This window comes from Euprymna scolopes, chromosome 20 (genome assembly GCF_053919585.1).
Source record: "Euprymna scolopes isolate OS-2025 chromosome 20, ASM5391958v1, whole genome shotgun sequence".
NCBI lineage: Eukaryota > Metazoa > Mollusca > Cephalopoda > Sepiida > Sepiolidae > Euprymna > Euprymna scolopes.
Genome location: NC_136501.1, coordinates 86,477,329 through 86,492,307, shown reverse-complemented (window position 1 = coordinate 86,492,307; position 14,979 = coordinate 86,477,329). Strand labels below are relative to the sequence as shown.

Here is a 14,979-nt window from a genome sequence, read left to right as displayed (position 1 = left end):
TTAATTTGAGCACAGTTCCTACATCATGCTCTAATGCAGTTATTGGTGTTGAAGATGGCTTCAGATTGCAGTGACATGCACTCTTCATTAGTAATCCAAAAGAACATTGAGGAGCACTTGTCATGGATCTCATCCCTCTCTTTTCCTTGTTTCAGAAGATATTCTTCATTTACTGCTCTGGAAGAAAGATGTGAAATAATTATTACAATATTATCATAAAAATAATAATTCACAATGATCAGAATCTGCAATCCCCAACTGCAACATTAAGAGATTTACAGATAGTATAATACACAAATGATGTAACAGTAGCACATTCTTGATCAGAAACAAAGGCACTGTAATCAAAGAAATGAAATTTGCAAAAAGTAATATTTATCTTAGTTTCTGACCATTCAAATTTGATAATGAAAAAAGATTTATTATGGTAATTTCTAAAGTGTGAAATTCAACTGCATGTATTTCAAGGTGCTACAGAACTGCATTTCTGGGGTATAAGAAATTCTATTTTAACCATTATTATGCCTTGAGGTTAGTGGGCTAAACGATAATTTAGTGAGAAACCATAAAAAAGTGATGGGAAACAATAAACTTGGATTATTGACAAACTTAGAAGTTCACACCAAAGAATGCATTATTAGATCAATGCAACGATTAAATAGCCTGAAAGAGAAGAAAATTAATCATAGCAGCAATGAAATATAACTATGAGATGTCATAACTAGCCAAAGAGAGACACCCATTTATCCAAAATGGTTTCATATGAAAGTTTCTATGCTGAAGATTACCCTTACAAATATATATCTTGTTTTTGAGAGCCACAAATGTTGACTTCCCTGTTTGTCTTTGACAGTATTTAACATGCTCAGGTAATAACTCTGAACAAACTGTGTTGAAAATGTATCACCAGAAACAGAACAAAATTGATCAATCAAAAACATAACAGCAAGAAATCATTGCATGAATACTTCACAACTAAAGTAATGTCATTTTGAGTGAAACTGATCAAGAAAAGGTATATCCATTTGAATCAACATGAAACAATCAGAACTGAAGTCAATGTAGTGTCTTTTGAGTGAAACTGAACAGGAAAAAGAACATTTAAATCAAGATTTAAAAAAGAAGCATAGGACATTATTCGGGTATCATATGATAGAGGAATTTGCTCTGACACTCAAACTTGATTACTCAGGTGGACATGATTCTGGGCAGCTTAAATGCATTGATTGAAAGTATTTGCTGATTTAATGGTTTATGAACTGCACGGCACGATTGTATGATGTGTGCCTGAAGGTATAAATAAAAAACACAATATCTTATTCCCACTGACTTTTTGGTAAACTGAGTCGACTCTACACTACCCCTAGTCACAATTCATCAACACATACAAATGAAAGAATACTGTTATCATGATCAGTACTATTCTACTGCACATTTTTAATTAGATCATAAAAGAGAAGGAAAGAGAGGGTTAGATCTTGCCTCAGTTTGATAATGAGCAGAATGTTATGCTTAAAATGAAAATGTAACCACTTCATTCATATCTGAACGTTACAAATTTTTTTTTGTGTGCGCGACAATGCACAAAAATTCTTATGTTTATAAGCACTTGTCAGTATTTTTTTTTTTTTTTTTAATTACATTTTCCCCCCAAACAAGGCACATTGTCACTTTGATGTAGGGGGGGGGGGGGCTACTTTCCTCTAAATTTTAAGCTGTTGATATCTGCAAATCAAAAGACAATGGCCAAAAGTTGTTTTTTTGAAAAACTCAAATGTCCAAAACTTGTACATAATTAAAATTGCTGTCCATATGTCCATATATGTGTCAAAAATCTTATTTTCAACTAGTTTTTGTCTATTTTGACTGAAGTAAGGGTCCATATCCTTTTATATGATGTAATTTGATATTATATCATGAAAATGGGCTCTAATGGGTCGATCGAAGTCCTTTTTCAGCTCTAGATATTGATCATAACTTAAGATTAGATTGTTGCCAAATTCACCAAAAAATCCTTAAATTTTTATAAAAATGCCAATTTTGAGGCTTTAGTGTCTGGAAATGTCAAATATGCCGAAAGGTTTTATTTGATTTTTGTAATTTCCAACCCAAAGTCACTTTAAAAATCCAAAGGAGAAGTCTGGCAAAGCACCACAGTTATGTTTTTTTCTCAACAAAATATCACCCCAAACAAGCTCTAAAAAGTGCTGCGGCATCACCTAAAATGGTAAAAATAAGGTACTTCCTCTCATTTGCCATCTTTCTAACCATGATTTTTGGATTCCTTGCCCTCAAAACCTTACCTGTGTGAATATTTAGCTCCAGAGCTTTATTTTTTGCAACAAAAATGCAAATTTTGTAAAACGCCGGGGGTCAAAAATTCTACGTCATGAGATAGCAATTTTTGATTTCCAGGCCAAAACCAACTGTGAAAAAAAATATGTTCCTCAAATCCAACTGGGCTGAAATTGCAAATTTCTCTTAGCTTTAACCCAAAGTTTGTATGGTGTAAATATGAAAAAAATCCAAGAGGGGGTGTGTCGGAGCTGGATGAATTGGGCTGGAATAACCCATTAGGTGTGTCTTGTCGTACAGAAACAGTTATTTAATCCACGAGAATAGCTTGCTTTGAAGCCATGGCCAGGTAAAAATCTTAATTCATAATTGTATTCTTAGTATCACCCGTACTAAGGATTGAACCTTCAACCTCCAGAAGACTGTCAATTAAAACTAATTATAACTTAGCAGTTTTATCCGTTGCGCCACACGTTCAATATGAGAACAGTAGACAAACAATCCTCATCTCAAAATGTAATATGATTTATTTTAGGATGAAAGTAAAAGAGATTTACCTGAATCGATAACGTACTCTGTTGATTGCTGACGTTGGCACTCGTCAATGCCAACGGTCCTCCTACTGCTCGTGCTAACAGTCGAATAAATTTGTGATCTGGAATCCTAATCCCAACAAAGTCTGTATCAGGGTTTAATCTTGGATTTAGCAAGGGTGTTCGTTGAAAGACTAACGTCACAGGTCCAGGCAGCAAGTCGTATAAGAGATTTATTGGTACAGTTAGGACGCCCCATCTGAAATTTGATTTCAATATGTACAATTATTTTAAAGATGTAATAAATATATTGTAACGATATTTAAATGTTCATAAAATGTGGGTTACACAAAATATAAGTTAGCAAATAGAATGTGTGGAGTGAGATTTGATTGCCTCTGAAATTCAAGGTTGTTTTGAAAGATTGTAATTTATGAAATTCTGCAGCTAAATTATTAAAATAAGAAACCTATGTTTAGAAAAGTAATGTGTAAAAATAAAAAGATATTCATAAATTCAGTAAGCTAATTGGAAAACACAAAAGAATGTGATACTATGGACTATCCACCCACCACAACTGTTGAGAATGTTTAGGAATAATTCACAAAATGAAAAAAAATGAATAAATAAATTAAAAAAAATGAGAAAGATAAACAGACGACAATAGAAAGGCTATAAATCTATTGAATTTCTTAAATGAGATTGACCTTGGGTTTACGCTCATCAGTCTCTCGTTTCCTTTATTTTGTTCTTTAGATCTCACATTCCATGAGCAATATTTCTGACAAAGGGGGAAGAATTGCTGTTTACTGGGTTAAAATCTATCCATCTAATACTTATTGTTGATTAGTTTTTGACCTTGAAGTAGTATTTTTTAGCTCCTTATATCAAGTGGTTTCATACCTTGTCTGGAGTGATTTACAAAAAGAAAAGTGTCTAGTTTTCCAAGATTTAGTCAGTTCTGCCAAAGGTAACTGAGAGAAAGACCAGAATCTAAGAATTCCAGATGAAAGTAGATATATTGAGGAGATGGAAGAGATGAGAGTTAAGCACAGATTTAGATCTGGTCGAGCTGATGAGATGGCTTTGAGTGAACGACAATGGTCTCAACAGACAAATTAACTCTGGTCTTTGTACTGGAACTTAACAAAAATGGTGGACACTAGCAATAAAGACCGAATATTTGGGGGGTTACTTGCTGTGAATACAACTAATACGAGTAGCAACACAGCTAAAACAAATATTCATTTACCTTTTTTCCATTTTTATTTGTATGTTAAAAAAGACAACCCAATAAAGTTCTTTTAAATGTTACAATGAGACGTTGTCCACCTACAAACTTTTATGTCAATTTATTCAAATTATTTCAAAATTTATTCAAATTAGTTCAAAATGACAAGTAAAGGTAATCTAGTGATTAATAATAGACTGACAACCTGGGTATCCCAAGTTTGAATCCAGTTCGTTCCACAAAATCATTTTCACTTATGATGTTGGCAACCTTCACGTGTCCCTCCAGTAATCCCTGATGTCTTTCTAGAAAGCGATTAACAGCAGCAGCAGTAATAAAAAAAAAAAAAAAAAACGCATATGCTAATTAGCAAGTGTGTACAATAAGAATGAAAAAAAAGGAGGAAAAAATGCAACATGTGCTCGAAGAGAAAGAAAGTCGGCATCGGGGAGAATGGACATGTATAGCCAAGGTGAGAAATACTTAGCTGAGATCAGTGTACAGTCAGAGGAAGGATGCCTGATAAACTGAACATATGGCAGCAAGACACTTAAGTGATGTCGAAACAATTATAACGGTAATAAAAAACTTTTGTTAAAAAATTAAAAATACTGACTCAGATTTTTATTTATTTATTTCCTTTGTTTGTAATGGCAACGTTACGTATCTTGTCGAACTCTATGGAATTACAAACAGAACTTTATATTTAACTAGCAGTTCAGCCCAGCTTTGCTCGGGCCCTATGTACTGTTCATAACTTTATGTGCATATGTATATATTAAAAAGTGTGAATATGTACGGTTATGTCTTTCTATATAATAGGCTTCCTTAACTACCATAGTTGGTAGAGACAGCAGAGGTAAAAAATTTTTAAACTTTGACCCCAATTTTGACCTCTTAACATTTATTTTGGGCTCAAATTAAATTAAAATGTTTGACACATGTCCAAATAACCTACATCTAAAATTTCAAGTGTTTAGACCCAAAATTGCCGGAGGAGTGTGGTAGAGTTTGCAAAGGCCAACTCTTTCAACATTGACCTCTTGGAAGCCAAATTTTCGCCCCAAAACTGATTAAAAAGCTTGCTGCATGTCTGAATACCCTGTAAAATTTCAAATGTTTAGATCTAAAATTGGCTTAATAGTTTGCTAGAGACAGCAACGGTCAAATCTTTTGAACTTTAACCTCCTGGAAGTCAAATTTTCAGCAAAAAAAAGCATTAAGCGGAAGTCGTCGAGCGTGACAACGACACCGTAGGTTTGTTTGTTATAAGCAAAGTAAAAGAAAACAACGTTAACACTTAAGCGGGGGAAAAAAAACAGAAAAAAAACTAACGTAAGGCAAACAAACGCTGAAAACAGAAAAACGAACACGTGAAAAATGGCTTCAATACCCTGTTTCGATATTAAAAGTTAAAAAATCGGTGGGTACCCAGGTGTTTTTAGATGTCGCTAATAATAAGCGAAGTAAAAAAAAAAAAGCAGAAAAACGAAACACTGGTTCAATATTTAAATTTAAAAAAAATCAAAAAAAAAAAAAAAATATCTCACACCACGATTCGAACCCAAAATGTTTAGATAATGAACCAACGCCTTAAACAACTGAGCTAAGGCGACGTACATGAAATTTGTTCGGTTTTTCAACCATTTAAAGTAAATAAGGTCATGTCATCTGACGCATGCGTAGAATCGGTCATTGTTACGAGAGGACCGTTTTTGTTGACCCCCCCCTGCCGAAAATTGTCGATTTCGGGGTGAAAAAGTTCAAGTTTTTGTCCAATTTTTCGATATTTTTCGAGCAAAGGATGGAGCTTCGATGTGATACCGAGTTTGTGAATTTTCGTTGCATCTGTCGAAAGTTTTTAGTAGACATCCATACATACACACAAACATACATACATTTTCGCTTTTATATATATAGATAGATTTATGAAGGCAGTTTTGACTTATTTAGAAAAAAAAAAAAAAAAAAAAAAAAAAAGAATTTCACTAACTTTTGAACATCAACCACATCTGAAATGCTGATTGCAATTGGTTTTAATGGATTTCTCTCTTTGATCTTGTAGATTCTCGTAACAGCCTCATCATTTTGCACAGAACCAGTAATTCCGTAGATCGTATCCGTGGGAACAGCAATCACACCACCAGCCAAAAGTTTCTTTGCAGCAATTGCTGTCTGCATAGGAAGATCTACAAAAACAGAAATTGAAATAGAATTTTTTTTTTTTTTTTTTTTACTCATTGATAAGTCATCACTTAAGGCCAAAAGCTACTCGGGGATAAGAGTTTATGAAACGGATAGATTGTCAGTTAAATGAAGAATATTATGAGAAACTTTAATGATGAATGGAATGAATCAAATTTGATTACTTATGTAGATGAGCCATGACAAGTATTTGTTGTTATTGCATTTGGAAATGACCATGTTGTAGTAAGCAGGGAAATAATACTGCGATAACATGTACCACAGATGGGAAGTTCATATTGAATTCTAAGAAAATTATGTTGTAGTCTGCAGAGAAGCAATCCCATGATGATGTGCCCCAAAGATGGGAACTTATTGAAAAATTTTGTTCATAGAAATTCTGTTCGATGTTGGACACACAGTGAAAGAATAGATAAGAAATTTTTGCTGTGAATGTCTGAGAAGGAGCTCAGTCGAGTACTTTTCATACATATAACAAAAGAGTAGAGAAAGACAATGTGTGTAATGGGAGAAAGGGTGTGTAGAGAACAGAACTCTATTGTGAAGTCGATTTTGTAATCTATCAAGGCAAAAACAAATGCTCTGAAAGGCACCTCCCCAGATGTGGTGATGCATTTCATCATAGAATGTATCTGACTCTTAGCTTTTGGTCGAGGTTGTTCTATGCCATAAACGACTTCTTTGTGAATTTTTTCTGTATTAATAAAAGTTCTTCTCAATCAATTCTCGAATGTCTTTCTGTGTATTATTTCTTGCATTAAGATAATTTTAATAATTAATTATTTCTTTTTTTACTAGAAGGGCTATTTGGCATTGTCCAGACTGAAAGTGTAACATATTTCTACTAAAACTTCCATTGTTCTTTTTCCCAAAACACCCATATTCAAATCTCTCCTTCTACAACTAGCCCATTCCTCTCTCTACACATATAGACACACACTTGTAGATTCCTTGAGGAATGAGTTTGTTGAAAAAAAAAAAAAATACTTCCCTTTAGTTAATGAGTGAAAAACAGACAAGTTCTTTATGAAATCTGAGTCAGTTTAAGGTCAATGAATAAATCTTTTTTTTTTTTAATTTTAGATATTACTAGCATGGGTGGCCGGCGTTGCCCGGATGTTTGGAAGTGTATGCTGAGCAAAAAAAAAAAAAAAACACAAAAAAACATAATGGTCAATTTTTTTAACTTTGACCCCTATTATGACCCCTTAACATTTATTGTTTTGGGCTCAAATCAAGTTAGATCCATGTCCAAGGAACCTACATCTAAAATTTTAAGTGTTTAGACCCAAAATTGTCGGAGGAGTTTGGTAGAGTTCTCAAAGGTCAAATCATTGAACTTTCACCCCTTAATCGCCAAATTTTTTTTGGGGTGGGGAGGGGGTATTATTTTTTTAACAAATAAATGTTATGGTAAGATTTTTTGTTGTTGTTTTTTTGTAAAAATAAAGGAAATGCAATGATAGTTGGAAGAAGAAATTGTGATTTTCTAGCAGTTACTAAACTATTTACTGTAAGCGGATCAATGCCCGGTGTCAAAGTGATTCGCTCGCACTGACCGATCGGTTGGCAGAGCGCATTGATTTGAGTTGTTCCCTTAAGAACTATTTTTAGCCCTTTAGGATCTCAGCTGCGATCGACAGAGGAACGCCAGCAAGCAACCTATACAGACCTTTCTCACTCACTCCTCCTACTGCTACTTCTTGAGGACTGCAGTCTGATGGCAGACGACACCTTAAAACAGACATTTCTATTTTCTTTCTCTCCAGTCTGAGATACAATCTCGCCTTTTCTAAATAAATCCTTTTTTATGCTTTTTATTAAAAGCAATGTCGTTTGGCCTTGTGTTTATTTAAGTAATTATTAGGAGAGAAATGTACAACATTTTCCTCCTATAAACTGATGACCCCGACCTGCTTATGCGGGTGACGTCTGAGTCGTATTTTTCAGCAAACGATGTTAAAGAGCATCGGCAATTGCCAATAATATTTAGTGCATTCCCTGCGTCGTTGACGCCAGTGGTCAAAGACTTGATCACTGACACCCCTCCTAACTCCACATACAACTCGATAAAATAGGAGGTACTGCTCCGGACGTCAGTGTCAGCGGAAAAACACTTCCAAACGTTAGTCCATGACGAGCTCTTGGGAGACCGTTTGTCTAGTGAGCTACTCTAGCGAATGAGAGAGGTCTGTATAGGTTGCTTGCTGGCGTCCCTCTCTCGATCGCAGTTAAGATCCCAAAGGGCTAAAAATAGTTCTTAAGGGGACAGCTCAAATCAATACGCCCTGCCAACCGATTGGTCAGTGCGACCGAATCACTTTGGCACTGGGCATTGACCCGCCTACACTAAATAGTTTGTTAACTACTACAATTTTAACAAACAAACTCTTTAATAAAACAAGGATGAAACTGTGTTTTTTTTTTAAAGCTATGGCGACTTTTTCTTTTTTTTTAAATTTTTTACTGTAAAAAGCTTATAATATTAATAACCCCAACATTTAGTTTTTAACATTACAAAAAATGAAAATGCAATGATAGTTGTAGAGAAATTGTAATTTTTATTAAACAAAATTGCAATTTATTTTATATGAAACATTTTTTTACATAAATAATTTAAACATGTGCTCCCTGATACAAACTATTCTTGGGAATATTTGACCAGTTTCGTAAAAATTCCATTTCTTTTGTAATGTTTCCATTCTATGGGTTTTAAGCTTAAAGACTAATTTTTTTATAGAACCTCAGCCTCACCATAATATTTACTTTTTAATAAAAATCTAATTGGAAAATTAAAAAAAAATAGAAACAGTTGCCGCAACTTTCCTTTTCAAATGTTTTCATCTGATGAAAATATCATTGGTTTTAGCATCGTAAATTGTGATATGAAAACAGAAACGATTCTCTTAATAGTCGCATGAAGACTACGTTTTGTATTGTTAATGTTATCAATTTTGTTATATAAAAAAAACAAAAAAACGCTGCAGTTTTCTTTTTCATGTTTTGACTTAATAAAAATATTGTTAATTTTCTCATCCTAAATTATAGGATGAAAAATAATTCCTCTACAATTACGTTGCATTTTCATTTTTTGTAATGTAGTCGAAAAAAAACAAAAAACCTGTGACATGAAAACAAAAACGACTCTCTTAATAGTCGCGTAAAGACTACATGATGTGCTACCATCTATGGTAGCACATCTAAGACAGTAAACGAACAAGCTCTCTCCGATTCTCTCTCCTCTGATCTTGAGCATGTGGTACAATGGGGAAAGGAATGGCTGGTTACTTTTAATGCATCTAAAACCATCTTTAGATCATCAACGTTCTGATCTCCATCTGGCATCAATTGAAATGAATGGCTCTCGTCTTGATGAGGCCTCAAGTTTTGACAAGCTTCTGGGCTTGACCATTACTCCTGATCTTAAATGGAACACATACATCAAATCTGTTGCCAAGGCCGCTGAAAAAATGATGGGATCTTTCTATCGATCCAGTAGATATCTCACTGCTGATGAAATTCTCTATCTATATAAGAGCCAGGTATGTCCAAGTATGGAATACTGTTGCCACATCTGGGTAGGAGCTGCTAAAAAGGACTTGTCCTGCCTTGATAGAGTTCAAAATAGACTTTGTAGCCTCGTAAGAGATGTCCTTTTCTCTTCCCTGCAACCTCTATTTCACAGAAGAGATGTTGCAAGTTTGTCTCTGCTGTATCGTTATTTTCATGGAAAGTGTTCGACTGAGCTTCAATCTATGCCCCCCCCCTCGCAAAACTTTCACAAGAAACACCCGTCTAGCTGAAAACACTATCAATAATTCCCCCCACTCTTTATCTGTGCCTAAACCTAAACATAGATTCCATGAACAAAGCTTCGGTATTATTATACAAACACCGTGACAGCGAATTAGTAAAATCTTTTACGTAGTATTCTGTTACGTTTCGGTGTGCTGAACACGAATCTGAAAACTGGGTTAGGGTTAGGGTTAGGGTACATTTTTTTCTACTAATTCGCTGTCACGGTATTTGTATAAATTTACCAAAGCTTCTTTCTTAGAACTGCACGCCTATGGAATTGTCTTCCATTTTCCTGCTTTCCAGCTGACTACAATATGGTTGTCTTCAAGTCTAACGTAAACAAGTCCTTGATGAGCCATTCCACTTATTAACAAATTTACCGAATTTCCATTACTAACGATTACTATATCGTCCAGTTGTCTACTGTACACTCTTTAACGCTTATCCTCGAGTGGCCTCTTGGCCTTGATAAGTGGTGATGCCTATGTAAAAAAAAGACTACATTTTGTATTATTAATGTTATCAACTTTGCTAGATTAAAATAAAAATTCGCAACTTTTTTCATGTTTTGATTTAATAAAAATATCGTTATTAGTAGCGTCCTAAATTAGGAGATTAAAAAATGAACGTATCTCTTGTAATGTATACCTATTAACCCTTATCCTTGAGTGGCCTCTGGGCCTTGATAAGTGGTGACACCCATGTAAAAAAAAAAAAAAAAAAAAAAAAATCTCTTAGTAAAATGGAGTTGTCTCCCGCTGCACAGTGACCTTGTGTAAAACAGCGCCTACGGTGTTTAACGATGTATTTGAAAAATGCAAATGGCAGCATGCTTGCTGTTGAACACGGTAAGTTTGGGAAAACGTGTTTCAACAAAAAAAAATTATACAAAATACTGTTAGAAACTCGCTCAATATATGTTACGTGATATAGGCGGACATATATTCGGTGGATTTTTAACAGTATTTTGTAAAATTTGTTTGAACTCATTTTTCCAAACTTATCGTGTCCAACAGCGAGCGCATGTCGCCATTTTTCTTTTTAAAATATATCAATGAACATTGTATTATTTTCGAACCGATTACACGTTTTAAAGTGAGTAAAACCACTAAAAACTTTTCCAGATAGGTAGAAGAGTAACTTATCTTGCCTTTGATAACATTTATTTGTTAGATGAAAAAGCCATCAAACTTTGAGAATGTTCGTCATGTGGTCGTTCGATCATGATACTTATGCAGAATATAGACCGTGCTGAAATAATAACATTTAGAACCCCATTTTTAATACAGGGAGAAGAAGGTGCTTTCACTCATTTCCGAGAGTGGTAGATTTTGTGTCTGCTTCTGTCGACCAGCGGGTCTACCCGCCGGGTGTTGTTTAAAACATGAGAGTGGTTGAGTCAACCCACGGGGGCCCACGGCGGCATGCGGGAAGATGTTTTACAGGAAGGTTTGCCATGCTATTATAAGCAAGCTACGTGTCACTGGGAATATTAGTTTTACCAGGGATAATAAATTGTTGAATTTTTTTTTTTTTTTTTTTTTTAAATTTCAAAGTACATGTCCTTCCGTAAGCCTAAGTTCATGTGGCAATACGAAAACCGGTATTTCTATAGAATTTAAACCGAACATTTTTTTCTTAAACTAATCTAAGTTTTAGATTTAGTTTTGCAAAAATCAGTTTAAATTCTATAGAAGTACTTGAATAAAATAAAATAAAACAAACGAAAGCGTTAAGCATAATGGGACCGTTAAAAGTCACTTTCACAGATAAAGTAATTTCAACAACAAGAGCATACTAAATAAAACTAAAATTTTCCGATAGAGTTGCTGAAGTAAAATTTAAAGCTAAAAATAAAAATAAATAAACAACATTTTTACAAACATTTGGAATGTTCATTTTATGAATGAACATATAGTATTTGGATTTACCTTCCTCTTGATGGACATGAATGATTTTGTCTTTCGTTGCCATGTGGCCCGATTTTGTAAATTTGTGTAAAGCTAATCTGCGAACAGCGAACGACTGGCACAATTTCATGAATGTTTCTTTTATTATAAAACACCGGAAACTATTCTAGCGTGAATAGTTGGTGCTCTGTAAACAATAAAATTGACAAACAACGGAATCGTTTACGGGGGAAAAGCTCCATTATTTAAAAAAAAGATGATGTAATAAGAGGAAAATAAATAAGCGGTGTCAGTGCACCAAATCCCCACTAAATTTTGTACCGGCAATTGGGTAATACCACGACCACCGAGAGATAGCCGTGGTGATAATACGCCTAAGTTTTATCTTAGCATGTAGGGTCCTGTTTGATCTATCAGACTTTTCTTTCTCTGACCCAATACAGTTTTAGAAGATTCATCCTTCTCTAGGAGAAGGGTAGGCCAACCAAGGAATGACAGTAGATCCATTCTCCGCTATTTTTGTGCCAGACGATAGTGGCCTCCTCGGGGGAGCTCTTTTCCTGGCTTCCAACCTTATGCTACATTTTTCTGACAGGACAATCACTCCTAGTTAAATTTTAATTCCGCTTCGGCGGGGTGGAAAATGCTTGTACATTTTGATTTTAGAGTATTTACTTGTTTATAGGGACGAGTAAAAGTTATGACAGATTTTCACATGAAGGGAGATAACTTACCTGGACTTATTTTAGAATGGCACAAACCTCATTTCCTTCGAAATAATTTACATGACTAAAATAGAAATTAACCAGAATAGAAAAAAGGGTTCTCGGCTTTCGGGCCAAGATCAAGGTGCAGTATCTGTTCTGATGCTGCACTTCACTTTTTTGAACTCGATTAGTGGAGGAGAATCCTTCATGCATTTTTTATTTTTGTTACTAACCAGAGTGCCCCTTTTGGGGGAGCTGGTTTTGTTATATAGTTATTATTATTAGTATTAGACGATACCACTTGTGCGCGTATGTTACGTGAGTTCTTATTAGTAAAGATATGAGTCTTAGTGAGAGTTCTTGTCTTATTACATATGATGTTGTATCTTAGAGAGAGAGAGAGAGATGTGTATGTAATGACATTTTATAACACAGACATATAATAACAATACAATTTACCTTTTTGTAGAAATCACAAACACAAAGATGAGCTTTATCACAAAACACATGATGAATTTATTTCCTTACGACCGGTCGTGATTTCCTCATTAAGAATTCAAAGTTTTACATTTTAGTTTCAAAGTGACGTCTTGCTTCCTAGACGTTCGAATTACAAACTGCAGACTCTCTCTCAGTTTCTCACTGACTGTCTCCCCGACCAACTAACTCTCACTTCCTATACTGAGAAATCCATGCATCCTGGCCACGTGAGCAAAATTCACGTGTTTCAACATGCGCGACTTTGCACGTTTCCGACATTGATTTCCCAATAACATATTTTTTCTTGTGTTGTTTCCACAAAGGAATTCAACCTACATATCTAATTTATTTAACCCATATTTTATTATCCACATTCTTTTAACAATTGAATAGTTTATTTATTATTTATTTCATCCGAATTAACAATTTACTGAACATTCCATTTAAACCTATTGTTCTTTAAAACTTATGTCCAGGGTTCGATTTCTGCTTTCTCTTATTTTCATTTTAACTAATCTCTCTATTTTTATACTTACATGAACAGGGGACAGCCCTTATCATGTAACAGTTTCCCCCCATATTAAAAACCGACCTTGTGTCTAACTCTGCCTAGTAGGGAGGCAAGTAAACAAAAAAAAAATAGAAATTAACCAATAATTTTTCCAATTAAAAATTGAAAACGCCCCAATATTTTTAAGCACATAAAAGAAATAAAATCTAAAGAAGAATAGCCATTACAATAAAGAAAATAGTGCATAAAACTTACTGTAAACCAAAGTATAAAACCACACATCATTATCTAAAAATCGTGTGGTTTTACATCCTTGCCACTCGGACTTAGGGTTACTGGTAAAAAAAATTGTTTAACATTAATTGTTATGTATTTTATCTCCCTTGACATGACAATCTGCTATTCTAAAGTAAAAAAAAAATGTTTAATTGCCTGCTCTTCTAGAATTCATCATTGGTCTGGGAGAGGGTATTTATTTCTCTCCCACGGTGAGAAATATTACACAAGGGTTTGAAAGTGGAATTTAAAAGTCTTGAGCACTTTGACCCACAAACAATGCCTGGACAGTCCAATTGGTATTCTCCAGTATAGGCACATCAAGCGATTAGCAATAAACTAACCCCTTTTCCAAGGGAGAAGGCAAAGACTGGGAAAGTGAAATGATACGATGAATGTGTAGATGTAAGTCTTAAACAAAGCTTAGATCTGATGACCTCAGAGGTAGATTTAATCTGGAAAGTATTGCGAGATATGTGCAGGATAGGAAACTTGATTGGTTCGGGTTCGTAGATGTACAAGAGTTGAGGTAGTAAGAGAAGACCAGTGGAAACATGGTAGGAAATTATAACTATATAAATACTTGGCCAGAGATAGATTAATTTGAAAGTCAATTTTTAAAAGCTGTCCAACAAATGCCAGCATGTAAAATAGACGTTAAGTGGAGGAGGAGGAGGAGGAGGAGGAAGAGGAGGAGAAGATGATGATGATGATGATGATGATGATGATGATGATGATGATCTGTTAAGTTTTAACAAGTGTATTGGAGATATTTTTACAATATTGCATGAAAAGATGACATTTGAGACTCAATTCAAGAGTGTTGATTTCAACCAAGTCAGCATCACACTAAAACAGTTTAATCTGAAAATCAAAAAAACACCTGGAGGGGGAGAAAGTTGATGTAAACAAAAAAATAGACAAAGTTTTCTACATTTAATTCCTTGGATGAAACTTCTTTTTAATGGTTGAATGATGTTTATTATAGGAAATTTAATTTTATATGGAAATCATTTGATATTGATTACTTGAT

The 14,979-nt window shown here is 34.4% G+C and overlaps 1 protein-coding gene across 2 annotated transcripts in view; it reads right to left on the bottom strand.

The window, feature by feature from the left end:
- Nucleotides 1–12,260, bottom strand: part of LOC145241525 (threonylcarbamoyl-AMP synthase-like) — a 37,968-nt gene extending 25,708 nt beyond the window's left edge. For both annotated transcript variants that reach the window (XR_013862566.1, XM_080104568.1), the window contains exons 1-3: nucleotides 11,994–12,260; nucleotides 6,053–6,248; nucleotides 2,853–3,087 (exon numbers count right to left, since the gene is read on the bottom strand). Coding sequence is in view for 1 of the 2 variants with exons in the window: in XM_080104568.1 (XP_079960694.1) it covers nucleotides 2,853–3,087; nucleotides 6,053–6,248; nucleotides 11,994–12,102 (540 nt within the window). In the remaining variant the exon portion in view is untranslated. The remainder of the gene's footprint in view (nucleotides 1–2,852; nucleotides 3,088–6,052; nucleotides 6,249–11,993) is intronic.
- Nucleotides 12,261–14,979: the final 2,719 nt, after the last annotated feature.